The 19917-nt window shown below is 35.4% G+C and overlaps 1 protein-coding gene across 1 annotated transcript; it reads right to left on the bottom strand.

The window, feature by feature from the left end:
* Positions 1-7526: 7526 nt before the first annotated feature.
* On the bottom strand, positions 7527-18635 carry LOC134529929 (solute carrier organic anion transporter family member 1C1-like). Its single transcript, XM_063364482.1, has 5 exons — positions 18430-18635; positions 17815-18054; positions 15515-15679; positions 13424-13619; positions 7527-7689 (listed from the first exon to the last, which is right to left on the bottom strand). The coding sequence occupies exons 1-5, from the start codon at positions 18548-18550 to the stop codon at positions 7527-7529; spliced, it is 885 nt and encodes a 294-aa protein (XP_063220552.1). The 5' UTR covers positions 18551-18635.
* Between the last annotated feature and the right edge of the window lie 1282 nt (positions 18636-19917).

Genomic DNA, 19917 nt, shown 5'->3' on the forward strand with positions numbered 1-19917 from the left:
TCATGACAAAAATGTAAAATTACTAAACCTTTGAGCATAAAATTTCACGATTTTTTTTTTTCAGAACACTCAATCTGTCGAAACTTCTTGAAGTTATTATTACGTAGTTCGGAGTTATAGCAGGTTACCAGGTTAATTAACAGCCTACAAAATTTTTAAGAATAACATTTTATTTTTATCATTGCAGGCTACAAAAGCAATGCAACTAGACATATCTTTTATTTTTTAAGTTTTAAAACCCGTATATTTTGTTTTATAATTAGTTTTCTTTGTTCGCAATAGAGTAGTGATAAAAACATTATTTTAAATTAATTACACCGTATAAAAAAGTGTTTCATATTATTAAAAAAAGTAAAGCAAAATTAAAAAAAAGGTAGGTACTGAAATTGCAGTTAAAATATTGGTTACAATTATTTAACTGTATCTAATGTCAGTAGTAACAATTGCTAAATAATGATTTGAAATATATGTAAATCTAACATAAAATCGTTCTTTTAGCACAAATATTTACTATAATATTAGATATACAATTTTAAACAAAATATAATAACCAACCACAAGAGAAAAAATTTATTTTCGGTGAAAATTACGAAACAAGCAATTTTGTAGTAAATAAAATAATTAGTTGTACATTTCATATTTGTCAGTAAATGGTGAAACATTTTCCATAATAACGGATGTTAATTGTCACAGAAAGAAGGTAGGAAGGAAATGAGATTTGAAGGAATAAGGTGTGTGAGAGAGACTGAAAAAATCTAAAATACAAATTGATTTGTATATTAATTTAAAATTAATGAAAGTATTACCTGTCTATTATCATTCTTAACAAGTAATTAAACACTTAAATTATATATAAATTAGTCTATTGTAGGGTTCATCAAAGCTGAAATAATTTGCCCACCATCATTAGGATGCTGAGATGAGTAATTATGGCACAAACGTGAAAGTGGTGCTAGTTTTTGACTTTCACAAAAATGCTGGGTTTATTTTCCGATACGATTTCTTCTTTTTCTTCAATCTCAGCATCATATAAGTTAAGATTCTTTGCTAGAGAAAGTAATTTCATATCCAACAAGGACGAAATTGCTATCGCTCCTGAAAAAAAAATTATTGCCTTCAAACATTTATGCTACATAATATGTAATTAATCTGGAAGTGTGAATTTTGCTTTACATATTGATGCAATAGGGGATATGTCGAGGACATACGCAATAGTAGAGCATTTGTCTGTTACAGAAATGAAACCCATTTTTCGAAAACAGCCTATTTTAAAGGGCAGGTAATTTTCGAGAAAACATCTTAATGTTCATTAGACTTTTTTTAAGGTATCCCCGTGCCAGCGATTTTCCTCCTTTTACTTGACTGCCGTCTGCATTATAAGCCATTATGTTCGCTTCTGCACACAATTGCTGTGATTCGTGTGCTGACAGTAGACATATGTCTGATAGAAACCTGACCAATCATGAAGTGCAGACGATGTTACAGCGATTTCACACTCAGCTTGTTTCAAAATGTTTTCGGGAAAAATTCACGCCCCTACCTACTTTAGATTGTTTAGTGTATTTGTGCTCTTTTTTTCTGTATACTTTTTTTTCTTGTTTATGAGTCATAATTTTCTGCGACAGACAAATGTTACCAAATAAAGTATGCCCGTAATTATTTTTGGTGGTGATAAGATTTAATTGAGGATGATTTTAAAGATGATTGTGATAATGATGATGATTTTAAAGATGATTCCGATAACGATGATGGTTTATAAACCATTTTGATAATGATAGTGATTTTAAATATGATTCTGATGATGATTTCGAAGATGATTTTGGTGATGATGATAATTTTGAAGGGAATGCTTTGATATTCGTGTCTGAGCATGGGAAATGTAGGGGGTGGTTGAAACCGTGGCGCACCTGGGTTTTCATGGAAAGTGGATTATGCGTTGGTTTAGAATTGCCTTCCGTGGTATGGACGTAAAAGGCAACACAACACCCAGTCCTGGACACAGAAAATAAATTTCCCTGACCCAGCCTTGAATCGAACCGAACAGATATTTGGCAACAAAAGTTATAACATCACATAATTACAATAAATACATAAAATGGTCAATGTACGCTGTGCATGCCACGAGTAACTTACCTGCTGCCATAAGGTTGAAGTATAGACGAAACTTGTCGTTGTCGTATAGCCAACAGTTCCCTTTCGAATCGCAACTCGAATCCCATACCAAGCACGTTACATCTGCATAAAAAAAATGGTTCTGTTCAGGGAGTATAAACCTAAATTACATTGCTTATAGTATTTGGTGTATTTGGCACATGATTTTAAATAAATTCTTAAAGTTGTACTGAAAGCATGAACTAATGTGGTACACGGTTTTAGATTAACCATTTCTATGCAGCCTACGTCTTGATATTATTTATTTTTAGTATACCACATTCTTAAATAAATTAAAAATAGGTTTTTTTTTGAAACCACGGGTACCTGAGAGATTTATTGGTAGAATTCAGGGTTAAAGTAATAAAAATTAAGTTTTTCCAAGACCGCAGAACTGAGTGTTTCAGGGTTTCGAAAAAAAACCTATTTTAATTTATTTATGAATGATATACTTGAAATAATGAATTTTAAGACGAATACTACACGCAAATGGATAATCCAAAAAAAGTATACCACTTGATTTCATGCTTTCAGTACATGTTAGGACTGACATGAAAATGGCCTTAGTTCATAAAAAACATTCAATAAGAGTAGTATTTAAAAGTATTTCCTGCACCAGGGTTCAGAATTATTTTCTCCTGATCGAATGCCGTCAATATTTTGCCATTTCTGCGAATGATAAGTCTTCCGTGCTATTGCTGTTTGTAAAGTTTGTAATCGCAGCACCGTGCACACTAACGGTCCAAACTGCGCTAATCGCTCAAACTCAAGCATGTACACATACCACGACCAGCAGCAGCAGTGCGCATTTGACAAAAGAGCTTTCACAACAAACGTGTACAGAATAGAAGGACCTTGTAGAGGCTTAAGGGGTTGCCTTCCATTTCAGGTCATGATTTTATATTTATTTTAATCACTGATCAACTTTAAGACTTTTTCCATTGTTTAATTTTCACGAAATGAAAAATATATGCAGCTCATACTTTTTTGCATAATTAGCTGCCAAAGTTACATTTTTAACGTTTTTGGGCTGTACAAATAAGGAGAATTAAATTTATTGCCAAATTGAAACTTTTTAGGTTTAACTGCAATTCCACTGGCTACTTCATGATAGGGTTTGAATTTTTATCACAAAAACTCATTTCCTGTTTCTTCGCTGTCAAAATCGTAACAAATTTGAGAATTTTGAAATGCCAGGTAAAATTAATTAATATTTTTTGAAAGAAATTCAAACCATTTCTTGAAGTAGCTTGTGGCATTGCAGTTAAACCTAAAAAGTTTGTTTTGCAATAAATTAAATTCTCCTTGTTTGAACAACCCAAAAATGTGAAAAATGTAACTTTGGCAGCTAATTATGAAACAAGTATGCACTGTATATATTTTTCATTTCGTGAAAGATAAACAATTGAAAAAGTCTACAAGTTTATTTGTAATTACTGTAAATATAAAACCTTGACCTGAAATGGGAGGCACCCCCTTAACCAGCAACTGTCTGAAGCGGAGAGTTTCACACCGTGAAGGGCGATGCACAACATACTGCGAGACAAAATCGAGGGTATTGTCCGGAATTCATTTCACAGGGGCTGACATAATGCTGTACACCTTCATGCTGGTCGCTGCTACGTGTGGCTAACTCTAGGGCCGCTTTCTGAGTCAGGCAAGTCATGTCTCAGCAACTTTACTTTGCCTACCGACCTCACTCATACTTTCAGTACCAGGCCTTGACGGAGACTGACGCTGCATAGGAACCAACCTCTGTGCGTCAGCCGTGCTATGTTAGACGCTGCATTAGTAGAGACCTGTAAAGTTCGCGGATTCATTTCGCGATAGGATAGAGTGCAAATACTTTTGACATGATTTTGCTTCAGTGATTGGGCCACAGTTTATCTGAAGGACTCTGGGCCAATGAAAAATCTTCAACAGAAGACTTAGCGAATCACGATCATTCCAGTCAACAGGTGTTACGAGTCGGTAACCAATCAGCAGATGTAATTTGCACGAGTGCATAGAGGATCATGGAGTCTATCCTTTAGGGATTTGAAATCGCGAATTTTGCAGGTCTCTATGCATTAGGAATCCCTTCCCGCGGCGCATTAGAACGTCCCGTCAGCCAGTGGAGTGGTGTCTGAAGCCCGCCAAATTCAAATGTGCGCGCTACTGTTCGCATCAAGGTTCCGTTTCCGGGAAATATGTTTCTTGACAGAAGTTGCTTGTTAGGGCATCCCTGCCACCCATTACATTTATGCCCTTCAATCAGCGAACATCCCGTATACCTACTATCCCCAAAAGTTTAGGTTAATATGGTATTATTTTCACGAATTAAGTCACTGCAAGAAAACTCACCCATCAAAGCTCCATAAATAATCGGCGTGGGTAAAAATCCGAAGACACTGATAACTAACAGGCTGAGTCCTTGAGCCAGGGTCTTATCCTTTTCATCGACACATCTGAAACCACAAGGCGTTAGTACAGGATTTCTTAAAATACCAAAGTAAGGTTAATTCTACTACAGGTTAGGAAGATCGATGTTTTAAGTTTGGCACACTAAATTGTTTCCCCGCTAGATAACAGTGAGGTTCGACGGGGTGAACACATTCATTTGTTTTAATGCTTTTAAATGCATTTTATTTATTTATGCAGATTATTGCGAATTTTAAATTAAATTATTAAATTTGTGTTAAATATTCCAAAATTTTGGTTTTTGAATCACAAAGGACTATAGTTAGCTACATTTAAAATACGTTCGTCGGCCATTTTCTACCTGGTTGCAGCACAGCGCATACTCGTAGCATAATTTTTCGCTGTGCCAAACTCGTCCATAAGAAAACCCGTTTTCTTCCTAACCTATAGTAGAATTAACCTTAACCAAAGTATTACAACCTGCAAACATTTTGACATTCTTGCTCGGAGCTGAGATTACAATAGCCCGTCTCGTCTGTCCGTCAATCGGACATGACCTGCAGCCTATCAGAGTGCAAGAAAAACTCAATCCACCCGTCCGTCAAAAGTTAGTAAAACTCATGCCAGACGGACGAATGGATTATGTAAATGGCTTGGTTGCGCCGGTAAACTGGCGCCAGAATTCACGCCAGTAGAGAATGTATTTATTCGGTTAGGTATTTTGAATGGTAACACAACGGCTGCTAAATGTTACGTTCGAACAATTAAACTATTATTCTAAATTTCTCCGAGGGTTTGCTAACACAAGACGTGCAGGAACACGGTTTAAATAACAAGCAACGTCGAACTAAATCTCTGAGAAAGAAACCATGGATTTTTGGCAATCCATTGTGAAAATATTGTGACGCACGGGTAAAGGGAAGTCGTATGTCACTTGTCTAGATGCGTGGTGGCGACGGACGAAAAAGTGACGGACGCAAACCTAAGCAAAAAATTTTTTTTAATTGTACACAAGTAGGTTTTTTCTCATAAATGTATGCAGAATTACTTATATGTTTTTTTGTTATGAAAAATGGGAAAAAAACTACAAATTTTTAAGCTTCAAGAAAGATGTTGCAAAATAATTTTGTTTTAAATATGCCCAATGAAATATATACGTGTTCTCTTGAATAAAGATGTTTACTCTGAGAAAGTTTGATTTTTAACTCCCACCCTTTTCATAAATAAAAATATCGTTTAACACAACATTTTTACGATTAAAGAAGTCCCATTATCTGTCTCGCTTTTATAGTACACTATACAAACCGTTTTTTTTTTTACTTTTCACACATTACATTGAACCAGACATAATTTCAATTTAACCAATAACCAAGTCTAAATTACCATCATTACTTCATCCTTACACTTTCGAATTCTTGATTCTTTCCTTCGACATTTGAAGGTTTCTACCTTTCAGTCTTGTTACACAGACAACTAATCATTGTCTGTTTATCGTTTGTTCTTATCCATATAAATTGCGTTACCTGGTTATTTACCTAATTTGAACTGAGAGCGAAAGCTGACACCAATCATGTTATTTAAAAAATTGGTTGTCGGTAAAGTCGGTTTACGGACGATAGTTTAACGTGACAACGTCATAACAAAACATTGATGAAATGATTGCATACTTTTTTGAATAAAATTGAATCATTTTTATTGAATTATCACTATTTTGTATGGATACAAAAAAAAGGAGTGAAATTAAATCTACAATTTAATTGATGAATTTACTTTTATTTGCACTCATTAATTCAAATATGTTTATTACTTTAACGAAGAGATTATCTTAACTATAACTTTTATACATGTTTGCTATTTAACTTCTTCCAATCTGTGTTATTCTGTTAAGGATAGGACGATGAAAGGAAAATTAGGAAACGAATGGGAGTGTTTCTAGTTTAATTTGCCTCGAAAAAGTCAAATCGATGGTTGTTCCAATCGAGTGTAAGAGAGATAGATGCGGCGCAAGCGTACAATGAGCGTAACGGGACACTTTTTCGTGCGTGCAGCCGGCGTTCATCGATTTATTAGACGTTGTCACGTCAAAATGATAAATGTTTTTACTAACGTAGTTATATTTGCATTGCACTGCATACCGCCCAATGGTGAATGCCACTTTCAGAGTGAAGTATACGTACCTGAAATTCAGAACGACGTTCGCCACACGACCAGAGCCAAGCAGTAGCTCGATGACAAACAATATGCCGAGAAACGTGTGCAGCACAGCGGAGCAGTCAACTGGACATGGTCCATTGGCTATAGTGACGCTTGCTTCGTCCAGGTAGGACCCCGTTGCTGAGGCAGAATGTTCCCCAGCCCTATTTGGTGAGCTCTTGTTGAACCACATGTCAGGTATGCAAGTGCAGTTGGTGAAATATTGTGGAGGGGGAAAAAATATTTCCAAATTTCTGAGAATATTTACACGTAAAACAGTAGGAAAGTTAAATGAATTTTTTTTAAAATAATTATTCACAGGAAACAATTTCAGAGTTTAAAAACGAGATGCATAGGTTTATTACTATTTTTTTTCAGTATTTAGGGCACAGTTGAATATGTAACTATGGAACTAGTGTATTTTTTAAATAAAGTTTTACCAACAAATATATGCGAGATTTATCTGAAAACTCAAATACGAAAAACGGAAGTACAATCACGACCACTCTAGTCCTACATAGTTTTAATTTGCTAGTGTTTAGAATATAGATAATATGCTTTCCGTCTCATCAGCGAAGTATTATAATGTTACTGTAACATAGTTAAAGTAAAAGCTGGTAGATATTATAATTCACGAAATAGCGACGTACATACATTTGTCAATACAGTACTCATTATTGATATTCGTATTCTCAAAAATGCCATGTATTTCACAATGCTGTATTAGGTGTTCATATAAGCCGAATACACGCCAGAAGCTATTGCTATAAAGCTAGTCAGGCCTAATCACTTACCACAATTGATCCATTAGTATCAAGGTAGTTAGACTTGCATCCGATATGACAAGGGGAGAAAAATGTGATACTCTTCTCAGCATAGCAAACAGGCTGGTATTTCACATTTCGGCAATCACACATGTCATTGCACTCGTTCTGAAAATTAGTCCTGAAATGTTTTTAATTATACATGTTTATGTAAATTGATAACTATGAATTATTATAAATTAATTAAAAAACATACCTTAAGGTAAAGTAAAAATGTAAAGATAGATGTTTCTTAAAATTAATATATATGTAATTAGTTATTGGTACTTAAATATTAGTAAATAAATCATGAAATACCTAGGGTAGGGTGGGGTTATTTGAATCAAGGGGCTATTCGGATCAAAATAAGCTTATGGCCTGCTGGGCCTAGATCCTGATGCACCAGCAACGTCACATTCAAGCTTGCGTTTTAGAAGGAATATGTTGAAATATGTTCTGAGGAATTATTTTGATGGCGCTATTTAGAAGCCTTCTAAACTGCATTTGAATCTGTACAGGTAAGTGGTCCTTTACCTTGTTTTATACTCATGTAATTTTCTCTATGCAGAATATAAGGTCTGACGTAAAAATAAGTATTTCCTCAAAGTTTCTCTCTTCAGTGGTTACAGCGCCATTCTTTCTACGCATGCTTATGATACAACTTGCGCGATCAGTTGATTTTTGGAGGAACTACTAGCCCTTTTCGAAGAGTAATCACAAGGGGCTATTTGAATCATTTTGAGAGGGGCTATTTGGATCAGCGTTTTTCGGACATGGCACGACATATTTATCGAGTTTGCGCTGCAGTTTGTTATTTTTCGTGGAAGAATGAGTTTAAGCAGTTTACAGGTAGCCACTGTGGCTCTACAAATTTTATACATTTCTTCGAAAACATTACCTACATCGCGAACTGCGCTGAGTGAAGTGTGTCTATCATTGTTTTGTGTTTTTAATGATGCTGTTTTGATCTAGGATTACGTGAATAAATTTTTGTATGTTTTTAATATCCGGATACGCATATTTAGGTTAAAATAATTCTAACAAAATTCAGAGCTATTTGTAAAAAATGAAGGTGGGGAAAAATGTTTTTAATTTTAAAATGGGTTTAGTTTATACGTGCGTGCAAGTCATTAAATTTGTTTTGTTTGCTTTTACCATGCTATAATTTAATGTGCGATACTTTTGGACTCGTTGATAGCATTTGAAAAACAATATTCAGACCTTTTATCAAAGATTAAAGTGATTAATTAAAAACTTTTTTAAAAAATGCAAATTTGTTCTTCCAGTTTTAACTTGCAAGCATGGCTTTACTAGAACTGGTATGGATACTCGCATTGACCCTACCTACAAACGCTGTCGAATTTGCCTCCTTATAAAATGATTTAGTTTCTGGTAATAACCCTAAGTGCCAATAGTGTCCAGACATGCTTTTCTAAGACTGTATGCTGACCTGTAACATAATATTACCAAAAGCTGGAAAAAAATGGTTTGTTTTCCAAATTTTTTTCAGATGGTGAGAAAATATAAATCGAAGGATGTGTAGGTATTTGAAGTAGAAAGAAGAAGATATGAATCAGGCCGTAGCAAGCACACTACAAGGACATCTGAGTTTACGTGCAGCATCTGAACATTTCAATGTTCCATTCACCACACTTCAGCGACGAGTTTCACAGGGTAAGGACAAAGCTGCCAGGGGCGAAGAATTTACCCACATCAGACCCAAGGCTATTGGACATCCAACAGTTATTTCAGATGCACAAGAGAGGGATCTTGTAGAGAGATTGAAATCTTTGAGTAATCGTGGTTTTGGCCTCACCCCAATATATGTGCGCAAAGCAGTTTTCCAATTTTCAAAAATTAATAACATTACTGTTCCTTGGAGTGACGAAGTGAAAATGGCCGGTAAAGACTAGTTTATGGGATTCATGAATCGTCACAAAGATATCATTGCACTAAGAAAACCTGAAGGTCTATCAAAAGCACGAGCAATGGGAATGAATAAGCAGGCAGTTGTAAATTTTTATGAATTGTTGAAAGAAGTTCAAACCAGTAATGGGTTTCAGGCCCAGCCTCAATCAATTTATAATATTGATGAAAGTGGTTTCCCTATGAACAACAAACCATCCAAAATAATCAGTGAAAAGGGAAAAAGAGAAGTAACTTCACTGTCAAGTTTGGAAAGAGGCGAGAATGTTACTGTTTTTGCATGCTGTAGTGCCAGCGGGGCTTTCATTCCTCCGTTTGTAATCTTTAAAGGACAAAGGATGCGTGAAGAATACAAACAAGGCTCTCCACCAGGTACCCAGGTTACTATGTCTGAATCAGGGTACATCAATTAAGATCTGTTCATCGCCTGGCTTGAACATTTTGAAAACAATCGTGTCAAAGGAAAATGTTTGCTTATTATAGATGGCCTCATCTCCCACCATTCAATCGGGTGTCTAAAGTTTTGCACAGAACATCAAATTGAGCTTCTTTGACTACCACCTCACACCACTCCTATACTACAACCACTCGACAGAACTTTCTTCAAGCCTTTGAAGACATTTTATCACCAAGAAGCTACTTCCTTCATTCACACCAATCCCACAGCATCGATTACCAAATTTGTTTTTCGTTGTATTTTTAATAATGCCTGGAGGAAGGTTGCCACTGTAGGCTATGCAGTTAAAGGATTTGAGTGCACTGGACTGTATCCTTACAATCCTAACCGAATACCCGACCACAAGTTCCTACCTTCAGAAACTTTTGGCCCTGAACAAAATGAAACTCCTTCATCCTCCAATCCAGGACCATTCCACACAACAGCAGGCCCTTCAAAAAAACACCCATTCCTTCCAGTGCAAACGTACAATCTCACCAATTGACTTGCTCTGAAATCAAAATTTCATAAGTTTTGCCATCTCCAGTTAAAATGGCGCCAAAGAAGAGAAAAATTAACAACAAAAAGAATACTTCACTTCATCTAACATCACCCGAAAATATGAAGGTAAGGAAGGAAGGAGCAAAGAGAAAACTGTTGTTGGAAGAAAAAATAAATAAAAGAAAATCACGAACATCAGAAGCACCAGCGACATGCCAAGAAAAAGTTAAAAAATATGTGAGGAAAATCTGTAATGATTCCAGTGACTCAAGTGATGTCCCATTTTCAGAAGACGAAGAAACCACACACTGTGGTTTCTGTGGAGTCCGGTATTATGACACCAAATCTCAGAAGAAGGGAGAGTGGGTACAATGTCAAGAGTGCAACATTTGGTATCATGAACACTGCGTAGGAGCTAGTGGACAAAAACAATTTAACTGTGGAAAATGTGATTAAAGTACACATAAAAAATTGATAATTGTATGATCATGAGTGTTTAAATCCATTTTGACAGTTGTGCAAATATTTAAATTTCATTTTAAATTTCTGTAACCATTTATATTTTAATATTATATAAGTTTTTAGGGGGAAAATTCTGATCCAATTAGCCCCACTTCCTGATCCGATTTACCCCTCCTTTTCAGAAAAGTGCATTATTTACGCGGCAATCTGTTTTGTGGTGTGTTTAAAGTTATATGGCATTTTTAAAATCTTATATTGTATTTTCTTGTTTAGAACACATAGAAGCACTATAATTTCAGTGCATAACTAAAAATAATTTGATAGAATTTTTGCAATTTGAGTCAAAAGTTGAAATGATTCAAATAGCCCCACCCTACCCTATATACAAAGTCTTTCTATTTCCCTCCAACTTTCAGAGGCACTCATTTCTTCCCAGTCATTGCGGTGATTACTCATTAACTATTTATTTCTTATCTTTCTGTGACTATTAGGCCAAAGTTTCAGAAAAACTAATTAGTCAACAAATATTACCTTTCCGAAATACATTCCATTGGTCTGGAGATGACAAACTCTTTGTATAAAAAAATTTTTTACACAAAAAAAATATTGGTTCTGTTTAATGGCGCACGCCTTAATATTACCAGCAAAACTAATGAGCTAGAAAGGCTTTTTTTCATTAGGAAACGTACAAACGTTTACTTCATTTTTGTGTCATTATTTCATTTAAATGCCTAACGTTAACATAATATATTACTACATATAATTAGAAATCCTACGGTTATATTGTTATCAGTTGTCCATCTTGTGAAAAATTACTAAAAGTCCACTCTGGTTGTAATACGTAAAACCTACAATTATTATTCCGGAGTGAAAATGTTTGCGAATTTTCCTTTAGTATTTTTATGGTAAACATTTAAAAAAAGATAAAAATAAATAGAAACGGTCTGAAAAAATTATTTTGGAAAGTGAAATTTTAAAACTTTCTAAATATAATATTAATATAAACAATATTTCATATAATTTACTAAGTTTTTTTTAAACAACACACTATCCAAGAGTCGGTTGCTTATTTTTCACCAAAATGTGTTTATATCAACTTTTAAATCTAATTGTCAAGAAATCCCTTCAGGAAATAAGTAGTACTATTTTTTATTTGGTAGTTCATTGAAATGTGAATATGCACCACAGTAGAGTTTTTTATTTGTTAACGCTTGGAGCATAGTTTTTAATTTTTCATATTAATACTTGACTATTGCGATATAAGGTGAACCAACTAAGATGAATCTCAATAATAAAATCTTCTATTATTTTTCTGTATGTACATAGTAATACTGAGATATATCTATGGAAAATTATATAATAGAGTGAAATCCTATTGTTGTCGTTAATATGAAACACAACTTTATTTTTCCATTCTTCTCCTTAATTGCTTCTGGCATCATAGTGAATTTCTGTGTAAAATAATGAAAGTGAAATTTCACATCGTTTTATTCGGAATCTATGAAAAAAATCTAACTAATACACAAACACTGACAAATTGATTAAATGCTTATATTTCTCACTTAAACAATTTTTTAAAAAATTATTTTAATATTATTCAATTGCTATTATATCTATATATATTAATATATTTTAATTTGTTGTATAATTGTACACCAAAATGTTTTACGTCTTACGTTGTTAAAACTTAAGCTTAAATTAAAAAAATAAATCTCAAAATAATTGAAAGTTTTAAGATAAACCAAACATTTAATTTTGCGAAATAACCAATAATAAATATTTAACATTAATAATTTAATAATATTTAGTATTAATTATATTAAATAATAATATTTTAATTTATATAAATAAATAATACATACGGATAGTTAACCTCAATTATATTGGAGCACTTGAAAAAGTATATAAGCACAATTTTTTTTACTAATATTTACGAATAGTAAATAATATTAATCAAAATATTAAATTTAAATCACTACTGAATATAATTTATTAGCACATATATAATTCGCACTTGTATGAAACTAAAACACGTGTTGTGAATGTAAAAACTAGAAACATGTGAATAAATATTATAAATATGAAAACAGTGATCAGAGGCGACGAGCGTGCCAACATGCGTGACTAATAGAGGTTCTATTTCAATTTTGTTGGTAGCTTTTTTTCGAGACTTAATGTGCGGTTTAGCGGGCAACTTAAACCTTTTAATTTTGTGTTTCAGTGATGCGCGCGCATCTTAAAATTTCACTCTCATCATTTTTTCATAACGCGCCTAAAGAAGTATAACGTCAATAAATTTACAACGATCTTTATGCGAAATCACATATAAACATAGTGGTGCATAACAAATTTTTATTTTATAATTTACTTATCGAATTAAATTATGGTGTGATTTGCTCTGTACCCATCAATGATTGTTATTAAAATATACTTTATTTAAAAAAAAGACAATATGAGGTAATATGCGTGACTGATTCTTTTTAGGTAAATAATGATGTTTAATTTTTTCTTCGTGTAGAATCAAAAGACCACGAATTTTTTTTATACTCACGTGCCTCTGAAGATATCGATACCATAAACTCCATTGTCTTTACAGCCTAAGAAAATAAAGCTTAGACTTCCAGCAACGTGCAATAAGCCAATGAAAACATTCCAGCTGAGGACGACTTTTGCCCCTGGCCTGAATTTCCCCATAACCAGTCCAGAGCACATCATTCCCAAGGATATTGCTGCTATGAATGTCACGCCTGCAACACAGTAAAAGTACGACGGCATTCTTGACTATAACATTATGACGGATACAGCTTTTTCATATCAAGGTAATTTTATATTAAATATTAATGTAAACTCATTTTGTGATAATTAAATATTTTTTTAAATTAAATATATGTTACTTTCATGTACACTATTTTGGTAAGAAATGATCTTACTAAGTGAGCATAAACCATTTAAACAAATATTTATGTCAGTGTATGCGAATGTTGTACTGAAAAATTCAACACCAACGTTTTATTGCGCTTAGCGTCTATTTTTTTTATACATTATGTTTTATTTGTTTGCAAACTAGAAGCGTATTTTATTTCAACAATTTTCTATATTTAAAATTTCAAACTGCTTTCCATTAAAAAAATATATTTCCTGTTTATAAAGGACTCACACGAAACAAGGCAAAGAGTCACTGGTAATTGGTTAGTAGATAGATCAAAGGAAGTGGAGAAATAATTAGTACAGAAATGCAGATGGACAAAGATAAATTATTGTAACAGTTACAATCGGATTGCTGGTTGTTGCTAAGCTATTGGTAGAGACCTGCGAAATTCGCGGATTCATTCGGTGATAGGCTCGAATTCAAACACATATACCTCTTAGATCATTTTTCTATTGGCTTAATGTTCATCTGGACGGATCTCAACCAGTTATACCCTCAACCAAAGAAGGATCGAATCACAGACAAACCAGCTGAGACGACTTACAAGTCAACAGCCAATGAACTTGCGTTATTGGCCCGAGTGTACAGGGGTATGTGCAGTCTATCCTGAAGGCCACTGAAACCGCGAATTTTGCAGGTCTTTAGCTATTGGTAATGAGTATGGCATAGTCATTTTTTCGTTCATGGTTCTAGTGGACATTATATAATGGTTTTTGTGACATAAATGTACTATAAGCGAATAAGGACACGCCAAAAACTGCGACACAACTGTGAACTAAGGTTCAAAGTTAGATAAAAACGTAAATAGCTAACAGTATTCATATTACAAATGTAGGAGGTGGGCATACCCGGAATTGCGGTGAATATTCATCGATAATGTAATAACAGGTAGCAGTTAAGGGGGTGCCTCCCATTTCAGGTCATGATTTTATATTTATATTAATCACTGATCAACTTTAAGATCCATCAATTGTTTAACTTTCACGATATTAAAAATATATACAGCGCATACTTTTTGCATAATTAGCTGCCAAAGTTACATTTTTAATGTTTTTGGGTTGTACAAATAAGGAGAATTTAATTTACTGCAGAACTGAAACTTTATAGGTTTAACTGCAATGCCACTGGCTACTTCATCATAGGGTTTGCATTTCTATCACAAAAACTCATTTCATGTTTCTTAACTGTCAAAATCGTAACAAATTTGAGAATTTTGAAATTCCAGGTAAAATAATTAATATATTCTGAAAGAAATTCCAACTATTTCTTGAAGTAGCCAGTGGCAATGCAGTTAAACCTAAAAAGTTTCAGTTCTGCACTAAATTAAATTCTCCTTATTTGTACAAACCCTAAAACGTTAAAATTGTAACTTTGGCAGCTAATTATGCAAAAAGTATGCGCTGTATATATTTATCATGTCGTGAAAGTTAAACAATTGAAAAAGTCTACAAGTTTATTTATAATTACTGTAAATATAAAATCTTAGCCTGAAATAGGAGGCACGCCCTTAAGGTACGCGCCCACTGGCGCGAAGCGAAGAGAAGATAAGAGACGTGAGTTTTCCCGCGGGGATAAGTTCCATGTTGTTGAATGCATGTACGCTCACTGTACGATAGGTGAAGCGTATAAAACTGTTGAGTTAACTCAGGTTTTATATTGAATTCTGAAAGTAATATTTAATTAATATAATAAATACTGTCTACAATTTATTACCTGTTACCATACTTGCTCCTGACGCTGATTTGTGGTACTGAGTCTCCGTATATTTAACCAAGTAGAGCCAATATCCATATCCACCCATGAAGAACGCGCTGTTGGCAATAGTGTTGTATATCAGAACTTTGTTTTTTAGAAGTCGTAGCAGGGATTTCAAGAAACCTGGAAACAACAAATCAGTTCCATTCTTTAAAAAGTCACACCATTCACAGATATGATGTATAACTTTACTCAAGTGCTTGCCAAAAGAGATCTCAATTTTTGAGTTTAAGAATTATATATTTCAATACACCATTTGTGAAAACAAATGACACATCCTCTAATTAAACACATATTTGTATTATTTTGGGTCTAAAAACTGGCCAAAGTGGAACAGAAGTTCTCATACAGACTACAGTTATCTAAATTGTTCCAGTGTATAGCTTACGGTGTGATTGTGAGTGGTACGAAGAGGGTTATTCAAGACGAGGAAGAGTAACGATTCACTCACACTTTTAGTTAAACGAGAGGATAAAAAACCAGCATAAGACATGCCCAAAGGGGCTGATAATCGTTTCGTACAATCGCTCTTGACCAATCATTACTAGAGTCCCGGAAATCTCGCAAATTCCTCTGTCCTCAGGATAGAATTCAAAATTATAGGTGTGCTCGACCCATGTTTACTTTCCCATTGGTTGATTTCTTAGCGAGACAATTTTTATCCTTGTTATTTGGCACTACCTGATTCGCTTACTTCTCTCCTAGCTGGACATCGTTGGCTCACGGTCGTAGAGGGGCGTGTCCAGATAACTGCGGTCCAATCACGAACACAGTGCGACAGTGTGGAGGTTTGCATTCTAGCTTGCGACTAAATGAATGCGCGAAATTTCCGCGGCTCTAATCATTACCAATGATGAACAGCTCGGTTCGACGGCTTCAGTCTGATTCCCAGTAATCGCTGACTGGAGAGCGATTGTGCGATCAGGACAATTTTATACAATCGCAGGCCACAGCTGAGAATTGACAAGACAATACAACATCCACGTACTTTAAATTATTCATGCAATGGAGAATTTTGATTCAATACAATTTCTTGGACATACGCCATTTTGAAATTTTGCACTGTTTGTCATGGGAAAAATTCCAGAACCCGTAAATTAAGAAATAAAAATGAAAACATAAACACACAGAGAACAAGTCCAAAATCAGATATTTCAAACAGATAAACCCAACGATGAATCTAAACAAGTATTATGGACAACACAGCGACCACAGCACAGACGAACACATTCAAACTTAAATATCAGACAGCACAAGAATTCCGTGGATGGAATTTACTCATGCGAAAAAATAATAACAGCACAGACGAACACAGCAGACTACTAACGACGAGACAGTTTCAACAATAACAGTGAATGCAGGAAGACAACAAAAACTGCACAACGTTGCAAAAATACGTATAAAACCATGAAGATAAAACAGATATTATGGGTAACAAAACGACAACACCGACGAACAAGTTATGTTTCTAATAACAGTTGCAACGTTTCGTCATCAGGCACAAACAGTCTAATGACAAACAGTGCAAAACTGCAATGGCATTTGGCCAAGAAATTGTATTAAATCAACCCAACTTCTATTAAGGGATCCAGGGGGAAAAAATTCCGGAAGTTATTAATAACCGATCCGGCTAGGAATAGAACCAACCTTGTTGAAACCAAGAACCTAGACACTGGATCAATCGATCGATTTAAGGCAATGACATTCAGAAGGTTTTAAAAAGCTGAACGTGGTTAATGTAGGCGAAACGGAAATGTACTTCAACAAACGTTGAGTGGTTTGTAAATGGCGCGTTAAAACCCGGAGGTCTTCACGATGAACGTATGATGAGCTAGCCAGGCAGCTGGTTGAAACCAAATTGTTCAATACAACTCACCAGAAAAAGCGCGATGAATGAGTGAAGCTGACCCCCGTAGCGTAGTCGGCTGCACACTGGCTTAAAGTGCGAATTGTTCAGGGTTCGAGTCAGGGCCCAGGCATGGGTGTGAATTTGTAAACATTTGAATTTTTCATCGGTTTATCAACGTCAGTAAAACTTTCGCACTGAACTGTCGAACCATAATAAATAATAAGTTAAGAAAGGTGGGATGGTTGCTGGCTGGTGATATTCAAAAAAATAGTGGTCAGAACACTCGCCTCCCACCAAGGCGACCAGAGTTCGATTCCCGACGTGGTGTTTTTGCAAGTTGGAGACGTGGATTTTCACAACGTACCAACCACGAACCTAAAAAAAAAATGATGTTCGCTTTGCAACTCACTGTCTTCGTGGAGCTGGCTTCGGCGCTTCAGCACGGCGAGGTCGGCGGCTGAAGCTGAAGGAGTCAGAGGTCGTCGCTCGGGCGAGTCCTGTGGCTGCGTGTCTTCAAGTCGCTTCAGCGCTTGTTCTTCTCCGAGTCCATCGGCGTCTTCAGGGCGCTTCTCACGGCGAGGGAGCTCTCTGGGGAAGAACGCCACCAGCAGCGCCATCAACAGCTTCACCGAGCCCAGAACCATCCACCCTGCGCGCACAACAGTCTATGCACCACTTCTCAACAACATTGCCGGAAAGCCCGACGGTCTTGTCTTCTAACATCACACCATCCATGCATTTGTTGTCCTGAAACAAGCATCTTTAACAGAAATTAACTGATTGTAGTGCGACGGGTGTAAAATGTCGTGCAAGTGATAATCATGACGAATTTTGACACACATTATATTTCACTTAGTGAATGTCTGTTGGAAAAATCTGTAACAGAACAACAAATGCAAGGGATGTGTCGTGGTAAATTTTCAGTTTTAGTCTTTACGTAATTGGAAAGACGATAAAATGAAAAATTCAATACTTAAAAGGAAAACTTCAATAATGGTTGTGTAGCGAGTGTTTATGAACTCACCCATCCACCACGCGCCGATCCATCTGGGGTCTTCGCGCTGAATGACAGGCGTCAGAGTGGGGTCAATGTACAGGCTCAGGCAGTACCACGAGAACGAAAAACCAAATGCGGGTCCGAACATGTTCGTAGAGAAGATCACAGCTGAAGGGAAAAAAAAAACACTTTTTAGTAAGTTCACGTGAACCTTTAATCAACTGCGTCGCGGGAAGTAAGTTATTACAAGAGACCCGTTGTAAACTACATTTTATATGCATAAGAGCTACTCCTAGAACCCTAGATTTTGTCTTATCAATGAAAATTTTAATTAGCATGCCGGTCTCTTAATTTTTTTTTACTCCTGATGATCCATATTTTTGTATGTAAGACTCCTTGGTTTCACTAATTACTCACAAAAACAGTCCGTTACTAATTCGCAACAGGTCTCAATCCATATAAGTATTTGGAAGAAGGTGCCTATCGGTAAAATGTGTGTACTTCACCTTATCATTAGTGTACTCACATAATATATTATTTATTTATATCGATTGATTTCTCTCGTTACCAGCGAGAAGCAAGTCATTATTCTAATGGTGCTATGAAGAAGTGGCACCAACAACTCATTTTGCTAGAGGAATCCCGACAGTGCCACCAAATGTGTGGAAAAGGGGGGGGGGGGGGCGTAAAAACGTTATATCCTCTCCTGAAAATATTAAACAATATGCGACATCTCGGTGAAGGCACTCTGTTATATTGGATGATGCAAGGTGAGCTGTTACAAGATACAACACCCGCATTCAAAAACCACAAAGGTACTGATGCATGTTGAGAATGATAGTGTAACTTTTCATGTCTCTTGTGGTTTCCCTACGTTTTAATATTTTCTTTTAAATCTCCTCTCGAAATAAATTCCTAAGTCCACCACTGAATCCCGAGTATGTCTGTATATAGCATTTGCCCAAACCCCAGCTCCGTGATACAAGTCACCTAAGAACCGCTATTTGTTAGGCACCCGGTGGCTGTGGCTGTAATGCACTGCGACGATTTCACGAAGATCGTGACGTCAGCCCATAACCTGCTTGGTTTAACACGTATAAGGTACAGCCAACACGAAAAAAGCCTGCGTATCGTGAACGAATTAGAACTAGAGATTAGGAAAGGATACAGATGGGGCATTAGCCGTCAGACGTGAAGCCGTTTATTTCACATTTTTCCTCCCTGATTTTCACATACCAAAATAGTGGACGTTTGTTTATACTTGTATCAGCTGTTATAGCCACTTTTAGTAATGACAGTAGTTAAGATGTTCGGCCAGAAAATTTTATCAAAATAATACTTGTTAATATGTTTAAATTGTTACGATTTTACTGCGGGTTCGTAAAGGATAGCCCAATTAAAGATTTTTATCACACACAGTTTTAATTGTTGCCACTATTTACATTACTAGCTAATAATCTAAAAATGCCAATTAATCAATTGTACTTTAAAAAATGTTGCTTCCTCCAGTCACTC

The sequence above is a fragment of the Bacillus rossius genome, chromosome 2, assembly GCF_032445375.1.
Source record: "Bacillus rossius redtenbacheri isolate Brsri chromosome 2, Brsri_v3, whole genome shotgun sequence".
Lineage (NCBI taxonomy): Eukaryota > Metazoa > Arthropoda > Insecta > Phasmatodea > Bacillidae > Bacillus > Bacillus rossius.

Excerpts from the sequence above, each read along its gene's own strand:
- LOC134529929 (XM_063364482.1), bottom strand. The coding sequence starts at position 18,550 with ATGTTCGGACCCGCATTTGGTTTTTCGTTCTCGTGGTACTGCCTGAGC. Across the intron at positions 13,620-15,514 it reads AGGAGCAAGTATGGTAACAG|GCGTGACATTCATAGCAGCA; the intron begins GTAATAAATTGT and ends ACTGTGTTGCAG. Across the intron at positions 7,690-13,423 it reads ATCGATATCTTCAGAGGCAC|GACTAATTTTCAGAACGAGT; the intron begins GTGAGTATAAAA and ends AAAACATTTCAG.